Source organism: Schistocerca piceifrons, chromosome X (assembly GCF_021461385.2).
Source record: "Schistocerca piceifrons isolate TAMUIC-IGC-003096 chromosome X, iqSchPice1.1, whole genome shotgun sequence".
NCBI lineage: Eukaryota > Metazoa > Arthropoda > Insecta > Orthoptera > Acrididae > Schistocerca > Schistocerca piceifrons.
The window spans coordinates 110,407,355-110,428,680 of NC_060149.1; the positions used below are offsets into that span (position 1 = coordinate 110,407,355).

The 21,326-nt window shown below is 42.0% G+C and overlaps 1 protein-coding gene across 2 annotated transcripts in view; it reads right to left on the reverse strand.

The window, feature by feature from the left end:
* The window catches only part of LOC124721912 (putative sodium-coupled neutral amino acid transporter 11), an 80,292-nt gene that overhangs the window by 6,275 nt on the left and 52,691 nt on the right, over window positions 1–21,326 (reverse strand). For both annotated transcript variants that reach the window (XM_047247067.1, XM_047247068.1), the window contains exons 8-9: window positions 18,094–18,255; window positions 17,737–17,993 (exon numbers count right to left, since the gene is read on the reverse strand). In XM_047247067.1, the coding sequence (XP_047103023.1) occupies window positions 17,737–17,993; window positions 18,094–18,255 (419 nt within the window). The remainder of the gene's footprint in view (window positions 1–17,736; window positions 17,994–18,093; window positions 18,256–21,326) is intronic.

Sequence of the window (21,326 nt, forward strand, 5' to 3'; positions counted from 1 at the left end):
TGCGAAACACAACTAGCTCTTTATACTCATGAATTAGTGAGTGCTATGGACAGGGGATGTCAAATTGATTCCATATTTTTAGATTTCCAGAAGGCTTTCCAAACCGTTCCTCACAAGCGTCTCCTAACCAAACTGTGTGCTTATGGAATATCGCCTCTGTTGTGTGACTGGATTCTTGATATCCTGTCAGAAAGGTCACAGTTTATAGTAATAGACAGGAAGTCATTGAGTAAAACTAAAGTAATATCTGGTGTTTCCAAAGGAAGTGATATAGGCCCTCTATTGTTCCTGATCTATATTAACGACATAGGAGACAATCTGAGTAGCCATCTTAGATTGTTTGCAGATGATGCTGTCATTTACCACCTTATAAAGTCATCAGATGACACAAACAAATTGCAAAATGATTTATATAAGATATCTGTATGGTGCGGGAAGTGGCAAACTGACCCTGAATAAAGGAAAGTGTGAAGTTGTTTACATGAGTACTACAAGAAACCCGCTAAATTTTGATTACGCAAAAAGTCACACAAATCTGAAAGCTCGTTGGTTGGTTGGGGAAGGAGACCAGACAGCGTGGTCATCGGTCTCATCGGATTAGGGAAAGAAGTCGGCCGTGCCCTTTCAGAGGAACCATCCCGGCATTTGCCTGGAGTGATTTAGGGAAATCACGGAAAACCCAAATCAGGATGGCCGGACGCGGGATTGAACCGTCGTCCTCCCGAATGCGAGTCCAGTGTCTAACCACTGCACCACCTCGCTCGGTCTGAAGGCTGTAAATTCAACTAAATACTTAGGGATTACAAATACAAAGAACCTAAATTGGAATGATCACATAGATAATATCGTGGGTAGAGCAAACCAAAGACTGAGTCATTGGCAGAACAATTACAAGGTGCAACAGGCCTACTAAAGAGACTGCTTACACCACGCTTGTCCGCCCTATTCTAGTGTATTGCTTTGCGGTGTGGGATCCGCATCACGTGGGACTGATGGATGACATCGAAAATGTACAAAGAAGGGCAGCTCATTTTGTATTATCGTGAAATAGGGGAGATAGTGCCACAGACATGATATGTGAACTGGAGTGGCAATCATTAAAACAAAGGCGTTTTTCTTTGCGACAGAATCTTCTCACGAAATTTCAATCACCAGTTTTCTCCTCAGATTGGGAAAACATTCTGTTGGGAGCCACCTACATAGGGAGAAATGATCGTGATGAAATAAGAGAAATCAGGGCTCGCACGGAAAAATTTAAGTGCTCGTTTTTCCTGTGTGCTGTTCAAGAGTGGAACAGTAGAGAGACAGCTTGAAAGTGGTTCACTGATTTTTTTTTTTTTTTTTTTTTTTTTTTTTTTTTTTTTTTTTTTTTTTTTGTGGTTTTCGGGCGCACAACGTCAATGGTCATTAGCGCCCTGACTACTCTAAGAATGCACCGCGAGGCACAAGTTGACAACAACAACTAAAAGGGAAAACACAATAAAAGACAGACTGACAGGCGTAAGATTAAAACAACATCATCAAATGTCCTTAGCGAGGTTCGTCAAATTGATAAAACAAAGAACACGAGCAGCTGCTCGTGGGTCATCCGCTAAAATGGCATCTAAACTATTAGGCAGGTTAAGATCGAGGCGCAGTGTGGTAAGATCTGGACAGGACATTAAAATATGTCTAACCGTCAGCAAGTGCCCACATGGGCAGAACGGCGCCGGCGCAGCCGTCAGCAGATGGCGATGGCTGAACCGGCAGTGTCCAATTCTTAACCTTGCTAAAACGACCTCCTCCCGCCGAGAAGGGCGTGAGGAGGACGTCCAAGCCACGGGAAGAGGTTTTAAGGCCCGAAGCTTGTTGTCGGTAAGTGCAGCCCAGTCGGCATGCCACAACGACACAACGCGCCGACAAATGACCCTGCTAAAATCGGACAAAGGGACACAACAAGAAGCTGTCCGAGACTGGAGGACCGCAGCCTTGGCCGCGGCATCTGCAGCTTCGTTCCCAGGGATACCGACATGGCCAGGAACCCACATAAAGCTAACCGGCGTACCGACGTCCACCAGCTGCTGAAGAGAGCGTTGGATCCGGTGTACGAAAGGGTGAACCGGGTACGGATCACTGAGGCTCTGGATGGCGCTCAGGGAATCTGAGCAGATGACATAAGCAGAATGTCGGTGGCGGCAAATGTAAAGAACAGCCTGGTAGAGGGCAAAGAGCTCAGCTGTGAAGACCGAACAATGGCCATGGAGCCGGTATTGGAAACTTTGTGCCCCGACAATAAAGGAACACCCGACCCCGTCATTGGTCTTAGAGCCATCTGTATAAATGAAAGTCATGTTGTTGAACTTCGAACGAAGTTCCAAAAAACGGGAGTGGTAGACCGAACCGGGGGTGACCTCTTTTGGGAGCGAGCTGAGGTCGAGGTGAACGCGGACCTGAGCCTGGAGCCAAGGAGGCGTGCGGCTTTTGCCCACTCGAAAGGATGCAGGGAGTGAAATATTAAGGTGTTGAAGGAGGCGACGAAAGCGAACTCCAGGGGGTAGCAAGGCAGAGACATACAACCCGTATTGAAGGTCAAGAGAGTCGTCAAAAAAGGAACGATAAGATGGATGGTCGGGCATTGACAGTAGCCGACAGGCATACCGGCAAAGCAGTATATCGCGCCGGTAGGTGAGTGGCAATTCGCCAGCATCAGCATGAAGACTCTCTACGGGACTGGTATAAAATGCTCCGATCGCAAGTCGTAAACCCCGATGTTGTATGGAGTTGAGGCGGCGTAAGATGGATGGCCGTGCAGAGGAGTATACGAAGCTCCCATAATCCAGCTTGGAGCGGACGATCGACCGATATAGACGAAGTAGGACGGTTCGATCCGCTCCCCACGACAGACCACTGAGAACACGGAGGACATTTAAAGAACGGGTACAACGGGCGGCCAAATATGACACATGTGGAGACCAGCTAAGTTTCCTGTCAAATGTAAGGCCTAAAAATTTGGTTGTCTCCACGATTGGGAGAGCAACGGGACCGAGTCTTAAGGACGGTGGGAGAAACTCCTTGTATCGCCAGAAGTTAATACAGACCGTCTTCTCGGCAGAAAAACGGAAGCCATTGGCGACACTCCAGGAGTAAAGACGGTCAAGAGAACGCTGAAGACAGCGCTCCAGGACACGTGTACACTGCGCGCTGCAATAGATGGTAAAATCGTCCACGAAAAGGGAGCCTGATACATCAGCTGGGAGGCAATCCATTATTGGATTGATCGCGATGGCGAAGAGAGCGACGCTCAAAACTGAGCCCTGTGGCACCCCATTCTCCTGGCGAAAGGTGTCGGACAGGACAGAACCCACACGTACCCTGAACTGTCGATCCATTAAAAAGGAACGAATAAAAAGAGGGAGGCGACCGCGAAGGCCCCATGTATGCATGGTGCGGAGGATGCCCGCCTTCCAACAGGTGTCGTAAGCCTTCTCCAAATCAAAGAACACAGCCGCGGTCGGGCGCTTCCGCAAGAAGTTATTCATAATGAAGGTCGACAAGGTAACCAAATGGTCAACAGCAGAGCGGCGCCTACGAAATCCACATTGTACATTGGTAAGTAGGCGTCGAGACTCGAGCAGCCAAACCAATCGAGAGTTAACCATTCGCTCCATCACTTTACAGACACAGCTGGTAAGCGAGATAGGTCGATAACTGGAAGGCAAGTGCTTGTCCTTCCCCGGCTTAGGAATCGGGACAACAATAGACTCGCGCCAGCATGCGGGAACATGTCCCTCAATCCAGATGCGATTGTATGTACGAAGAAGAAAACCTTTACCCGCAGGAGAAAGGTTCTTCAGCATCTGAATATGAATAGAATCTGGCCCTGGAGCAGAGGACCGTGATCAGCCAAGTGCGTTTTCGAGTTCCCGCATGGTGAATGGGGCATTATAACTTTCACAATTCGAGGAGCGGAAGGTAAGTGGCCTAGCCTCCTCTGCCTGTTTGCGGGGGAGGAAGGCAGGGTGGTAATGAGCGGAGCTCGAAACCTCTGCGAAAAAGCGGCCGAAGGCATTGGAGACAGCCTCAGGGGCCACAAGGACGTCATTCGCGACCTTCAAGCCAGAAACTGGTGAGTGGACCTTAGTGCCAGATAGCCGGCGCAGGCTACCCCAGACAACAGAAGAAGGAGTAAAACTGTTGAAGGTGCTTGTGAAAGCAGCCCAGCTGGCTTTCTTGCTTTCTTTGATAATACGACGACACTGAGCACGTAATCGTTTATAATTGATACAATTCGCCACTGTAGGGTGGCGTTTAAAAGTGCGTAAAGCACGTCGACGAGCACGTAAAGCGTCTCTACATGCTGCGGTCCACCAGGGGACCGGTACGTGACGTGGAGAAGAAGGAGGGTGAGGGATGGAATATTCAGCAGCAGCGAGAATGACTTCCGTGAGGTGTGCGACCTGACGATCGCAGCTTGTAAAGGTTTGATCCTGAAAGGTCGCCCTGGAAGAGAAGAGCCCCCAGTCTGCTTTGGAGATGGTCCAACTAGATGAGCACGGAGAGGGAGTATGCTGCAGGAGATGGATAACACACGGGAAGTGGTCGCTCGAATATGTATCAGAAAGTGCATACCACTCAAACCGGCGTGCAAGTTGGGGAGTACATATAGAGAGGTCTAAATGGGAATAGGTGTGAGATGTGTCCGAAAGAAAAGTAGGGGCGCCAGTATTGAGGCAGACAAGATCGAGCTGGTTGAAGAGGTCTGCTAACAAGGAGCCCCTCGGGCAGGATGCTGGAGAGCCCCAAAGGGGATGGTGGGCATTGAAGTCTCCAGTTAACAAAAATGGTGCAGGTAGCTGAGCAATAAGTTGCATCACGTCTGCCCTGGTAACGGCAGATGACGATGGAGTGTAAACGGTACAAAAGGAAAACGTAAAAGTGGGGAGAGTAATGTGGATGGCAACTGCCTGCAGGCCGGTGTGCAACGTGATGGGATCGTAGTAAATATCATCCCGGACCAGCAACATAACCCCTCCATGAGCTGGGATACCTACCACAGGGGGTAGGTCAAAACGCACAGAGGTGTAGTGTGCCAAGGCAATTTGATCGCATGGGCGTAGCTTCGTTTCCTGGAGGGCTACGACAAGCGGACGGTGCAAGCGGAGCAGCAACTTCAAGTCCTCTCGGTTGGAGCGAATGCTGCGAATATTCCAGTGAATAAGTGCCATCGTAAGAAAAGAAAGATGAGAGAAGTGGTCACCTCGAAGGCCGCTTAGGGCCTGGCTTCGAGCGAGCACTGCCGCCGCTATCAGTAGGCGGACAGTCATCGTCCATTGGGTCTATAGGGTCATCGGCCATCTCGGGAGGATGGCCGGGAGGGGGAGCTTCCTCCGCCAGTGAACGGCCAGATGTACGGCGACCAGCGGTGCGGCCAGGCGAAACGGATGACGGCCTGGGGCGGCAGCCGCTGGGTGGCGCAAGAGAAGAAATGCGCTGTGGCGGGGAAGGAGAACTGTGCTTCCTATGCGCCTTTTTGGAAGGACGTGTAGTGGAAGTACCGGTCGAAGGCTGTGAGGTCGAGGTACGGAGGAAGTCTGCACGGGATGGTTCCTTCTTGAAGGCCCGTGCATCTGACTTCGGTGTCTTCGTCTTAGCAGAAGCTGAAGAAGGTGCTCGTGTCTGCGGGGTGATGGGAGGAAGAGGAGACGTCGACCGCGCGATCTTAGCACTGGCCGAACGGACGACCGTGGTGCTGACGGACAGATCGCATGTCTGGGTTGCTACCTCCCGGGTAGTCCGAGGAGAGGCGAGGACAGTACTGTATTTCCCCGCTGGGAGCAGCGTGGGCTTCCTACTAGCCAATAGCTTGCGAGCAGCCGAGGTGGACACTTTCTCTTTGACCCGAATTTCCTGGATACAGCGTTCTTCCTTATAGACAGGACAGTCGCGGGAGGATGCGGCATGGTCACCCTGACAGTTCACACAACGAGGAGACGGAGGTGGACAGTCACCCTCATGGGCATCCCTGCCACAGGTGACACATTTAGCCGCATTGGAACAAGACTGTCGAGTGTGATTGAAACGCTGACACTGGTAGCAGCGCGTAGGTGTCGGGATATAGGGGCGAACAGAAATAACCTCGTAGCCTGCCTTGATGCGCGATGGCAGCTTAACACTATCGAAGGTCAAGAAAATTGTCCGGGTCGGTACAAGGTCATTGTTGACCTTTTTCATGACCCTATGGACAGCCGTCACGCCCTGCTCAGCGAGGAATGATTGAAGCTCCTCGTCAGTCAATCCGTCGAGGGAGCCAGTATAGACCACACCACGAGACGAATTCAAAGTTCGGTGGGCCTCCACCCGGACAGGGAACGTGTACAGGAGGGTGGCCCGAAGCAGTTTTTGTGCCTGAAAGGCATTCTCAGTTTCTAGTAATAAGGTGCCGTTACGCAACCTGGTACAGGATTTGACAGATCCGGCTATGGCATCTACACCCTTCTGAATAACGAAAGGGTTGACAGAGGAAAAATCCTTTCCGTCCTCAGTTCGAGAAACTACGAGGAACTGTGGGGCAGGCGGTAGTACTTTTGTCACTGTTGGCTGGTCACGTTTCCGTTTTTGGGTCGAAGTCGAAAGAGATGGAGTAGAATCCATTGCGGAGGAATCCCCCATGATTGCCAGCGTCTCCGATGGCGCGCTCCTTCCTTGTGGGGACCCTCTCAGAGGGCACTCCCGCCTTAGGTGAATGTTTACACCTCAGGTCACACCTCCCGAGAAACAGACGGAGGGACCAATCGGCATGGTCAGAAGGTATCAGCTCAGGCAATCACCCCTCCCCGGGCCTGGCCTTTACCAGGGGGTACGCGCGTGCCTTACATGTCTACCCAGGGCGGGGACTTACGCGTTACCCCGTCACCGGCTACGCGTGCGAACGCGTGGGTCGGCCTTCAGGCACGCACAGGGAGGAAGGAAGAAGAGGAAAAAGAAGAGAGAGAGGGAGAAAGAGGACAGACTGTCTCAAACGCCGAGGCGGAGACCAGAGAAGGCAAGGAGAAGAAGGCAATGAGAAAGCAAGGGGAAGAAGGCAATAAGAAGGCAAGGAGAAGAAGGCAATGAGAAGGCAAGGAGAAAAAGGCAATGAGAAGGCAAGGAGAAAAAGGCAATGAGAAGGCAAGGAGAAAAAGGCAATGAGAAGGCAAGGAGAAAAAGGCAATGAGAAGGCAAGGAGAAGGCAAGGGAAAGAGTAAGGAAGACAGTGAGGTGGAGAAGAGCAAAGAAAGGAACCAACAAAAGGAAGGAAGAAACGAGAAGTGAAAAAACCAAAAGGACCACGATGATAGGTCGTGGAACCGTCCGTCTCCGGACGCAGGCGCGAACTACCCCCGTGAGGGGGATGGACTCCTTTTAGTCGCCTCTTACGACAGGCAGGAATACCGCGGGCCTATTCTAATCCCCGGACCCGCAGGGGGGGTGGTTCACTGAACCACCTACCGGGCACTTCACTGTGAATAGCAGAGTGATGATGTATGAGGTGCATTCAAGTTCTAAGGCCTCTGATTTTTTCTCCGGACTGGAAAGAGATAGAAACATGCACATTGTTTTAAAATGAGGCCGCATTCATTGTCAATATGTCCCAAAGATGGCAGCACCGTACGGCAGATGTAATTTTACCGCCAGCGGCGAGAATTAGAACTGTTTTAAATACTTAAAATGGCGACGTTTTCCTTACTTGAACAGCGTGCAATCATTCGTTTTCTGAATTTGCGTGGTGTGAAACCAATTGAAATTCATCGACAGTTAAAGGAGACATGGTGATGGAGTTATGGATGTGTCGAAAGTGCGTTCATGGGTGCGACAGTTTAATGAAGGCAGAACATCATGTGACAACAAACCGAAACAACCTCGGGCTCACACAAGCCGGTCTGACGACATGATCGAGAAAGTGGTGGGAATTGTTTTGGGGGATCGCCGAATGACTGTTGAACAGATCGCCTCCAGAGTTGGCATTTCTGTGGGTCTGTGCACACAATCCTGCATGACAACCTGAAAATGCGAAAAGTGTCATCCAGGTGGGTGCCATGAATGCTGACGGACGACCACATGGCTGCCCGTGTGGCATGTTGCCAAGCAATGTTGACGCGCAACGACAACATGAATGGGACTTTCTTTTCGTCGGTTGTGACAATGGATGAGACGTGGATGCCATATTTCAATCCAGAAACAAAGCGCCAGTCAGCTCAATGGAAGCGCACAGATCCACCGCCACCAAAAAAATTTCGGGTAACCGCCAGTGCTGAAAAAATGATGGTGTCCATGTGAAAAATGTGTACGTCTGCAGGGCGATTACGTCGAGAAGTAACGCCAGTTTCATCGATTTTGGGTGAGCAGTTAATTAGCAAAAACATCGGAGGTCTTAGAACTTGAATGCACCTCGTAGATGTAGACGTAGATCACTGAAATAGTTACCTTCACATGTTGTTCTTTAATTTTTATTTAACTGTATCTCACACATTCTGGAATAAAATTACTGGTTTTAGCTATGCAATAGCTATCTTCAGACACTATTGTAAAAGAAAGTACATTACTATAATCCTTTCATCACAAGAATAAACCTGATGTAAACATTGCACTGCATTTTCTTCCATGCTAGAACCTCAATGGATTTCCGTTTCACGAGGGACTACAGCCCAGCTTTCTTGAGTACTGTCAAGTATGATACTAAGTTTACGTTTTGTGCTGTGGGTTACATGCACATAGACTTAGCAATAATGCGGGACAACAGCTTCACCAGTGCATTTAACTAGGACACCACTGGCCAGTCAGCTGGTACAGCTAGCCTGTCGTGACGTGGCCAGCTGCAGTTCATACGGAAAAAAAAAGACAAGCAGAGGAGCAATACAGCTTTGAATGTCATTGAATTTTTAAGCAGAATGAAATAATACACTTATCTCCCAGAACATGCTCCTTAGACGACTAGACGAAAACTGCAACACATTATCGTTTTTAGCTATCGTAATTAAAAACATGATGAAAATTCCTGACTTAACCACAGGGTTGTTTTTCTGCATAAGCTGTGTGTAACGTAAGGGAGTATTGAAGGACTTCACCGTTTAGTTAAATACTGAAGCCACTGAAGGTAATACTTACAGTCAGTTGTCTGGTAAACTCTTAGCTCCTTCCTTATCCAAATCCGGGCAATACATGTCAGTTATGAAAGTGTCACCTGCTACACTGATAATGAGCATATCAATAACAGAATCCACAAAGCCAACCAGGCTCAGCATCTCCTCTTTTTATGACAAGCCGTTCTATATCCCGGCGGCATTCGGCAGTGACGAGTGAAAAAGCTGCGTGTGTTAATTCCAGTACGACTGGAAGCTTAACAGTCTTGTTACTTCTTGGGCTAAATCCCGCCACTTGGCTCCAGATCAGTTCTGTAGGGTTTATATTGTAATGGTACAGTAGCAAATTTAAAACTTTAGCTCTTGTGTGATGTGCTCAATGCTATGAAAATGATTGCTTTTCATGTTTCTTCAATACTTATTTACCTCTGTGGCATGAAACGATGGACATGGTTCAAGTAACAACGATTTGGTTTTTCATTTTTTCCTTAAAAAATTAAATCATTATTTTTTTGTAATTTAAACAACTTTTATGAACAGTCTTTCATAAAACTCAAAAATTAAGAATTTGTATTTGAAATGAAAACAGGAATTTTGCATCCAGTATTTAATTAGAAACAAGATGACTTGCATTACTCACAAAAGAGATTATGAGTTTTATAACAACGAGATGTAGGTATTTCAAACCTAATGAGGAAAAAAAAAAAAATTATGATAGGGAGATTTGAGCCAACAAACGAATAACCACATTTGGTTCACATCCTACTACACCTTTTTTGTTCATTTTAGGTTGTTATATTTGTTTGAGATGGAAGTCCCATGACATTTGTTCAAGTTCATCAATCATCTTTTCACTCAGAATTTTTTGTTTGCTATCAACTGCGCTACACGTTTACTATAAGTTTATTGATCAACTGCAGTATAGAAATCTCTGAGAAAACTTAGAAACTGATTATGTCCGTAAATTTATGAAAAACATTAAGAACAAAATATTTCTTGCCAGTTTTTAACCGTGTTTCATGCACGTGTTTCACTACGGAACAGAAAGCAGCTTCAGCCATTTTTATTCTGTGCATTAGCTGGGCAACAATCAGAGCACAACGCTGCAAAGGCTGTGACTGTAAACAATTTTTTAAATAAAAACAATGTAACTGAAGTGTGATTTGAAAAATGTTGATGGCTGTTAATATATTTGATATCAAAGTTTTATGTAATATAACTTAGTAATAAGGTATCTTATACATAAGTAGGAGCTACTTCCAAGAGCTTAACAACACCAGTGTACGTGTGCTACGGCTTCTGACCAATCATCGCGTTTATGTTTGTTTACATAACGTTTAATCTTATGATGAACGGATTATAGCTAATACATCAAGAGCTTAAAAACAAGTGAAATGTTATAACAAAAACACAATATACCTCTCATTCTGCTGCACTACAAAAGGTCGTAACATGTAAAAATAACAAACGAAACTGACATGCAGACTGCAATCAGTTACATATAGGATGCAAAGCAACCTGAGAGGTGGTCAATCCATGGATAATGCACAAATAAATAAACAAAAGAAATTCAGTACAGTTCTTTAAAATATCTGTTGTATATAAGAAAGTAAGATTTTCTTACAAAATGAAGTTTAATCATATGAAAAATGTATTAGTTTTCTGACAGTTTAAATTGGTCATAGTTAATCAAAATGTTCTAAAAATAAAAATGGATTACAGAAATCATTCTAAAATTGAATACATTTTGAGGGCTTTAAAAACATTCTTATAGAGGAAAAAGACAGAATAATCTTAGAGAACATGCATACTGCCCTGTTTCTCATATTCTAGTTCATATTTTGATTAGGACAGAAGTAATAGAAATGAAAATGAATGGGAACAGACAAAGTAATGAAATGAAGTAAATTACAAAAGTATTTCAATAAAACAACAGATAGAATAATTTATAGTGGGAAGGCAGTGATGAGCACCTGCCATCACGAGATGGCACAGGTTACTCCTAGTTGCGTGACATTTCTTTTGCTACAGTTCTTGTTGTGCTATTCAAGGGAGCGGACATTCCTGCAGGGAGCAGTGCACTGGACCATGTGCCATTCATTTACAGAGCTCTGTAGGTGATAGCGGCACTGTTGGTATCTGCAAGCCTTCGGCGGTGCACGATAGAACTTCTTGCTAGGAACTCAAATGTCAGGAAATAAGTTCCTCAGAGATTTTGAAATAAAATGTTTGGCTGAAGACAATTTGTTCATTAAGAATAGGATCAAGGTGCTCTTTCTTCCCACCAAAAATTTCTAGTTCCTCCAGAATTTTGAGGTATCTACTTCTTATTTGTTATGTCAGTTTACATGTGTCTCATTTTTTAAATGATCACAAAAAGCTGTCAGAAGACTAATACACTTTTCACATGATTAAACTTTTCTTTTAAATCTTGCTTTTTTTAAATCTTGCTCTCATCTGCAACAGAGAATATTTTAAAGAACTGTACCAAATTCTCTTTTCATTACTTTGTATGTTTATTTGTGCATTATGCAAGCATCGACCACGTCCAGGATCACTTTACCTCCTACACAGGACTGACAGAAGCATGCATGGCAGCTTTGACTTGCCATCTTTACAAGTTGTTGCAGTGTAACAGAAAGTGTTATAACTTCTGCCATTTCTTTTCAATCTCTTAATGTAGTAGCTAGTAATTTACTTTCTTGTACTTCTATAGTAGAGTACAAAGATAGTTATTGCACAGCCAAAATTGGTAATTCTATTCAAAATGCTATGGGATCAAGACAAAAGTTACATACATCATGATCGCTCTCCAGATGGTCATTTTATGCCAAATTCTGTTCAAGTTGAAGTTAATGACATTTGTGTACTCTGAAGTTTGCAAACTGAAGTATTAACAATAAGGTATCAGATGTTCATGGCTTATTTGGCACTAGAGAACATTCTGGTATGGGGGACTGTGATTTCATGAATATTAAGTGAACAGTTGGAAGAGGCCTCATCTGAAAAATGTTATGACAGTGGAACAGCAAAGTTAGCAGTCTCACTCTGCACATGTATGTCATACTAACGTAAGTCAAATGGGAGGTACAAATTACATCCAGAAATCACTGCAAACAACACTATTACATAATTTTTCTGAAATATTTGTACAAATAGCTTCAGTTTAGGGAAAACATAAGGAAATATCAATAATACCACCAATATTTTTTAAATTGATTACTAAAAGATTATATATATTAGTGTAACATTGTTGCTGCTGATACAACATACTGGGTGAAACAACACTAATTTCTGTCACCTGGGATATTCATAAGTATCCTGACACTTTGCTACAACTGAAATGTTATGAAATTATATGTGCATAAAAGAACATTCATCTCATATTCAACAAAAGGAATGTGGAAAGTTTTGCTGAATATGGAGACAGATTAGAGTTTACTGACCGGGAAGATGGAGGGAATAGAACCACAATGAGATCAGTTTTTGGCTCACTACTGTTCAAGGACAATTTTTTTTATTAATTAAGCAACAACTGAGAAACATTTCTGATGACAGGCCTAACAGCTAAATGACAATTGAGGAAATCATACACTGTTCTCATAAAGCTTCATTAAGTCTTTTTTCTAAAATTCTCTCACCATTAATTTGGAAACTACCGTCCTCTGGGTCTCTATAATATTGAAAACATCAGACATAATAAATTTTGTACTTTGCTAACAGTCAGTAGACAGTAAGATTATAATTTTCTTTATGCAAATAAAGATTGAATTAGAAATGAAGAGAGAGAGAGAGAGAGAGAGAGAGAGAGAGAGAGAGTGTGTGTGTGTGTGTGTGTGTGTGTGTGTGTGTGTGTGTGTAGTAGGGGGCAGAGGAGTGAGTAGATAGAAATTATTTGGAGTTTTTGAAGGAAATATACTTTGTAAGTCCAACACAGAAGCACAAAAGGCAGTTTATATATTGTGCGATCATTACTGTGATATGTTACTCTAATAAGCTGACTGGTTATAATTCCATCTAACATGTACGTGCTTTCTTTAACTCTTATTACATTAACTTTATGGATTCTGTCTTTTCTGTTCTTTTTAGTTTTGATGACGAGTGCTCAGCAGCTGAAACTGGTGAACTTTATTACTATTTTCTATAAACAACATAATTTCAACAGAAAATTTGTGAGTATTAAATTATATATTCATGGGATGACAAAGGCAACTGATATCACATTTAATATGCAGCAAGAAGAAGAAGGACAGGGGGAGGGGGAGGCAGAGTGACAGGGGGGGGGGGGGCAGTGCGCGGAGGACGGAGACTGACGGGGGGGGGGGGGGGGGGAGTGGGGGTGCGAAGGAGGGAGAGGGAGCGGGGGTGCGAAGGAGGGAGAGGGAGCGGGGGTGCGAAGGAGGGAGAGGGAGCGGGGGTGCGAAGGAGGTAGCTATGTAATGTTCACAAATGTCATCAATGTGGAACACTGCCACACCTCTTTGCACAAGGTACAGTTACTGCACAGCAGTATTGCAGGTAAATTATTTGTATCATGTCTGTCTGTTTAGGGGTACACTATGTCACAGCTTTCTGTTCTTGGAAGATGATGCCTGCCCACACAGAACTGTTGGTGTGTCAGACACTGGAAAGTCGAGATAGTGAACATATATAATCACCTGCATACTCTCCAGACCTAAACCTTAAAGAACATGCCTGGCATGATCTTGGCAGACTTTTTTCTCAATGAACATTCACTCTTCTAACTGTACAAGAACTGGAAACAATCTTGAGAGAGGAGTGAGGTAATATTCTGAAGACATCAACAGCTTGGTAGCCAGCATGAACAACAGGTGCAAAATGTGTTTTAGTGTTCAAGGGGGGCATATACCTTACTGAGCATCTAATGTCAAACTTTATATTGGGGGTCTGAACTGTGTCAAACATGAGTGATATGTCTTATCCCGTTATCGCCACATGTTTAAATCTGCACCATTTTCATTACAAAGATACCACTCCACCTCTTATTACACATGTACTGTTTTCAAGTCACTCATTATTGCCTGCGATTACTATTGTCCAAAACACACACACACACACACACACACACACACACACACACACACACACACACACACACGAATGAGAGAGAGAGAATGAGAGAGAGAATGAGAGAGAATGAGAGAATGAGAGAGAGAGAGAGAATGAGAGAGAGAGAGAATGAGAGAGAGAGAGAATGAGAGAGAGAGAGAGAATGAGAGAGAGAGAGAGAATGAGAGAGAATGAGAGAGAGAGAGAGAGAGACAATGAGAGAGAGAGAGAGAGAGAGAGAGAGAGAGAGAGAGAGACAATGAGAGAGAGAGAGAGAGAGAGAGAGAGAGACAATGAGAGAGAGAGAGAGAGAGAGAGAGAGAGACAATGAGAGAGAGAGAGAGAGAGAGAGACAATGAGAGAGAGAGAGAGAGAGAATGAGAGAGAGAGAGAGAGAGAGAGAGAGAGAGAGAGAGAATGAGAGGGGGGGGGAGGGGTGTTTAACAGTTGTCAAGCAGGGTTCTTCAGTTCCACTCATTTCAGTATCATAACCTGTTTTATAATTTCCACATTTACTCATCTATAACTGATTGCTCATACATTCTGTCATCTTTTCTGTCTGCAGTGTCACCACTTTCGCCTTCTCATTGACAAATTTAATGTTAATAGCATGCCGCCATGTCTGACTGCAAAGGTATTGTCTTCAATCACTTTTAATGCTTGCACTGTCTGGTAACAATGGGCAATATTTTAAGCTGGAGTGTGACTGCACTTCGTCATGTGACTAAATCAGTTGCTGTTACTGCCAGATCTTCAGTCTGCTTTGCTGGGTAAGACCAAATTTTTTTGAGGTGGTAAATGAAATATTTTGATTGAAATATTTGGTATTTGTGCAATACTTTGTAAACATGCCTTCAAAGATCTGGGAATGTTGAGTTTCATAGTGCACATGTATCTAGTCAAATTTATAGTAAAAATAGAAATCCACTGGTCAAAAATGAATAATGATGCTCATTATCATACTGGATGAAAACAACCATTATTCTTAATCAAATTTTGTTAACTTGAGAAATTGCAAGCTACGCAACAACATACATTTAATACAATGATAGAAAAAATACTTTCTCACAAACTTATAAACAATAAACGTACTAATGTTATTATTAATGTTATTATCTAAGTAATCTTTGTTGCAGTACATGGTTGGCACGTCCCCATGTGCAGAACTTAATTATGTTAAATTGTGTGCAAACTGACTATCCCATAAAATTACAATGATTCAGGTAGATGATCTGCAAAACATGTACATAACAGACTTATTTGTTGGCTGGTTGGCTCTGAGCACTATGCAACTTAACTTCTGAGGTCATTAGTCGCCTGAGACTTAGTTGTTATAAACGATTCAGATTACCGTAATTCATTGAATTATTACCCAGCATATCACATACACATTCTCAACTCTCTGCACTGAATACATTGTAAAAATGTTGGATTGCCAATTTAATTTCTTCAAGCCTTAACCCAATCCCCTTGTGCCATGTGAATTTTCTTATATTTACTGGAGAGCTTTCTTCCAAAAAGTATTTGAAAATTTATAACAAAGTTTGCTTTGGAAAAATGTTATGAGGACTTCAATGAAAACTGCATATAAAATAAAAGACCAGAACATATTTATGGCTTTGGCCTGTATTTTCACATTACACATTTTATGTTTAAAGGGCCCTGTTGACACTAACAAAGATGTATTTTCTTCCATGCTGCACCAAAGAAGTTATCCTACAAATCATTCCTCACCAAAACTTATACATAAATTGGAAATGGTAAAATAATTCTCCAGTAGTTACAAAATTTCTTTGCTATTACTAATATTACAGCAAGATAGTTTTAACGTTTTTAAATTCCTCCAGACAGAAGTACGCTTTCCAGATGCACGTAACCAACATCCACAGTGACATTTCTCCAGTTACAGTGGATTTGCACATTCATATTCGCCATTTTAAAACAAACTCTTGTCAAAAGCACACTTGACCTGTCCAAGTAAATATTAAATATTTCAGGTCAAGCAGCCCACAGTGGATGCAAATAGGCTACTGCTCATATGCAACACATTCAATTTGAATTTACACTAGACTCCACACTGCTCTTTGTTATGGCACCATGACTAAGTCAATTGTACCAGCAGTATGTTAACTGTAGTACCGTGCAATTAACTATCTATTGTATTGTACAGTAACAGTCTTTCTTCGTAAATATAAATGTATGTGACAGGAATAATTGTTTGCAGAATCTGGAGGGCAGGGAGTAGGGACTGGAGACTGTCCACCTCTTCAGATACTTCAGTCCCCCCTTTTGTTTCTGTCAAACTCCATGTGGTTAAATATATGTGGTGGAAGCAGCAAAGAATGTGCAAAATTGTACATTCTGAATTTCTGCATAAATGTGGTATTTTCTTCCAATACCTTTGCCTTGCATTACAAAAGGATTCTGTAACACCCTCACAGTGCTCTCCAATAGTGATACTGAAATTGTTACTGAATTTCATCTTGTTTCTCAAACAAATCAGCAATTCTAATTGAAGTGAGCCATGTCAAATCTGCAAATATGGAGCATGGCATTTCTCCACATAGTTAATTACATTACACTAAATTTACATGTCTATTCTTTATCATTATTCTGCAGTAAAGCCTTTAATAATAACTTCTGGTTGTACAAGGTTGTTGACAAACATTCTCATAGGACCAACGAATTTTTCCATGAGATCTTTGTGTATGTTTTTAATAATAGTTGCCATATTGCCTTGAAATCAAGAATTTATTTAACACTAAGATTACTGGGTTCTACACATTACACACTACGAAATATAGCACACCTAGTGTAAGCACAAATTCTCTAAGAGACATGATATGCAATGCCAAACGAAAGTAGTATTCATTGATCTCAAAGCACTACTATTCCCAATGATTTTAAATATGTACTTTAATTCAGTTCTTTAATGCCAACTTCTAAAAAACATTTTAAAAGTGATGTTTAAAAGCCTAGTTGCTTGATGCCTACATCTAATGCTGCTCACGGGTCTCAGTATCTGACAAAAGCATTAATCCTTCACACTTTGCTCTTCAACAAACTGCCAACCTATGAAGTAGTTGCTAAGACAGAAGCAGGTCACACTGGCTCACAAATATTATCAGTAAATTATACTGCTTCAGATTCCTTAGCCATCCTACACTATCATTTGAGTTTCAGTTTCTCCCTCTGATATAATTCATATTATGGTACTACACTTGACAGTCATCCTAAGGTAGAGTTATTAGACATGGAGACCACATGTCATGTTTGAGAATCAGTATAGGTTGGTAAACCATATCACATTTACAAATTTTCAGTTTGGAACAACATGATCAACACAACTAAAGTGGTGCACTGATTCTAATGATACATGCTTTAATCAAAGACTTATTTGGCCTGCTTTAACCTCTAACACAGTATCTGTCCACACCCTTACAGGCTATGTCACACCAATTACCTTTCACACAATACCAAAAAGAATATTTGCAGCTGAGAATCAAACATTTAAGTTAAAGTATAACAACATAATATTTTATTCACAAAGAATTTTTTTCATACTTACATTAAGTTCCAAGACAATGCCCAAACAATCAGTTGTCAAAGACAGTAGATATGTAGAAAAAATAAGGCTGATTGTTAAGCCATAGTGTACTGCTTTTGGATAATCTAGGCACAAACTGTATGCTGACATTATGTTTTGAATGACATCTCTTGTTACGAGAAATTCTATTGGGTATGTAAGAAGGATGGTGAAACAGAACATAACTCTTGCAACATTTATTAATGCATCATCCCAGCAGTAATTTTCAAGCAAATCACCTAAAAAAAAGTTGAATGTTGTTCAGCAATTTGAGTCATCAGGAGTTTAAAAATCTAACTTCAGAATATACATACACAGACATTTTTTAACAGCGATTACCTTGTGAAAACTGCTTAAATGTTGCATATCCAGCAATTCCAAACAACAGTGTGACTATGTAGGATGTTGTAACAGATATGTGAGTTACTTTGTTCCAAAGCTGCTGGTTACCATCCTTAATTGAACTATACACCAAGAAAGTGTTGTGGTGGCACATGAACGCTGCAAAGGAACTTTTCTGTACATACTATGTTAAAAGTTTTTAGCTACTTGTAAGGGCATTAAATCAGAAACTCTTCATAAGAAAATTTAAACACAAGCAAATTTTACTCAGTGTGCTATTACAACTTGTGTTCCACATGTACTACCAAAACTACAAAAAGACAAATTATAAACTCAGTGTTAGTAATTAACTTAAACAGTCTTGCAAAGTACCAAAAATATTTTCCTATAATAGCTTCAAATAACTCCCACCACCATATGGGCACACACATGCACAGGACCATTTATTGTTTATCTGACCTTAATATCCATAGTCATGAACTGTATTTTTGCTGTTTCACGAAAGTATAAAATTAGAAGAGGGTGAAATCCTCTCACAATTCATTTTACTGTTATCCAGCACAAAAACGCATTTAGGCCTTATTGATGCACTTGTTCCAGACAACACTGAAGAGATATAGGACTAACCTAGGATGTTTAACCACTATACGGGGTGTTCAGAAATTCCCATTATAAACTTCTAAGACTTTTTGAGGGGAGTGAGCACATAATATTTTGAATAAGAACCCATGTCTCTAAATGTACAGTTCCCGTTCTACAACGGTTTCCATTCGGATGTTTAGCGTGTCCACATCTGCTGAGGGAAAAAGAAAAGTCTCAGAGTTGCTTGTCCTGGTATGCAATAGGATAGACAAGATGAAGTCCTATGGGCTACTACTTGTGGGGTCATATGCAAAGTTTAATTTATGAGACTCTTACAGAGACAGAGAAAGATCTGCTGGCATGAGTTATAGGTACTGTATTAGAAATTGAAGAGACAGTGGCAGGTGGGATGGTGGGATAGAGAGAGAGAGTGTACCAGAACATGCTTCATAGATATAATGTCTGTAACAACGTTGGCGGTCATCACATCAAGCCACTGCTGTAATGCATCAATACTGTTCTGTACAAGTAAACATATAATGCTTAAGTGTTAACACAAACAAAATGGATGTTCTGTTATGTTTCCTTTTGAACTGTTATGTAATAATTTTACTGGGTCACACCTAATTGAACTCCACAAGCAGAAGTGGACGATTTAAACTTCTGAACTGAAACTGTTATAAAACGGGAATGGTACATTTCTGGACATGGGCTCCTATTGAAAATATTATGTACTCACTCCCTCTACATGTCCTGGAAGTTTGTCCTACACTGTTTTGCTAATTTTAATGACCATGATTATTCTTTTCACAACAACTGAGCTTCAGATGCCTGTTCAAATGTCAGCATACAACTGACCAAGCAAAAAATGCTTCTACACTACTGATTATGTCATCTCTGTATTTATTACAGTAATGGAGAGAGAATATTACGACAACGTTTAAGCAATTAAACTAAACAGGCTGTTGTTTTTATGCTACCGACTACACAGCAAGAAGTAAACACTGCCGAAAGCTGAGACAACTACAACTACACCTCCACTACTAAAGACATAAACTGTAATATTTTTATTTATTTATTTCTTCATTGTAATACGTATTTCATAGATCCATTTTTGCATGGTAACGCATGGATGTGGAATGAGTCAAAACATTTAATTCATGATACAGTGATTTCCATCAGGACAATAAACAAAGATTAAGAATACAACCTGAAAATAATAACAACAAAGTAACAAACAGTAAGTTCTAATTACACTCACACAGGTTAAGATACAATTTTCAGATATTATCTAAACAATTTTTTACCAAGTAAAAGTGACCATCTTCTGGAGTTACAGATCACCCATTAATCTAATTAAAGCAGCAAGATATATTGACTCAGGAATACACAGTAATACATGAAAAATAACCTTAGCTATCTCAGCTAAAGAATTCTTCTAGAGAATACAAACTTTTTTCAAGAAATAACTCTTTTAGCTTGCTTTTAAATAGTACATTATTACCTCGTAGACACTTAATATTATTACCTTTTTGTACCAGAGACAAAGTTTTCAGGTCACAGTGTATGTCACATTTCCTTCTTGTGTTAAGATGATGGTATGTTTCATTCATTTCATATTGAGAAGGATTGTGAGGCATGAATGTCATAATTGAAAACAGATATTGTGAAGTAGTGGTTAGTATTCCTATTTGCTTAGAAAGGTTGAGGTCAGGTTCTTTGAGGCACTCCACACAAAATTCGGACAGCCTTTCTGTGACTTGTAAAGAGTTCTTTCGACAGTGGTGAGTCGCCTCTGAAGATTATTCCTTAACACGTAACCGAATGGAAGTAGCCAAAGTAAGCAGATTTTGAGACAGTGATGTCTCAAATTTTGGTTATTATCCATATGGCAAATGTTGCTGAACTAAGCCTTTTCAGGGTTTAATGGATATAGTGTTCCCAGTTAAGCCTGTTAGCTATATGTATGACCAAGGATTTCATAATCTACCCTCTGTATCTGCTGGCTCCCATGTGCGATGTTTATCTCCTGTGGGCTTTTGTGACCAGAATGGAAATGAATGGAACTGGTTTTGCTGAGATTTACTGATATAGACTATCGTGAACCAATTCAGAACATCCTCAGGTAATTGGCTGGCACTTAATTCTAGGTCAGGTGTCTTATTGCCTATCACAATACTTGCAACATCTGCAAACATTGTGAAGTTGCTTGCTTTGTTTGAGGACAAAGGTAGGTCACTGATTATACACACAGGGTGTTACAAAAAGGTACGGCCAAACTTTCAGGAAACATTCCTCACACATAAAGAAAGAAAATATGTTATGTGGACATGTGTCCGGAAACGCTTACTTTCCACGTTAGAGCTCATTTTATCACTTCTCTTCAAATCACATTAATCATGGAATGGAAACACACAGCAACAGAACGTACCAGCGTAACTTCAAACACTTTGTTACAGGAAATGTTCAAAATGTCCTCCGTTAACGAGGATACACGCATCCACCCTCTGTCGCATGGAATCCCTGATGCACTGCTGCAGCCCTGGAGAATGGCGTATTGTATTACAGCCGTCCACAATACGGGCACAAAGAGTCTCTACATTTGGTACCGGGGTTGCGTAGACAAGAGCTTTCAAATGCCCCCATAA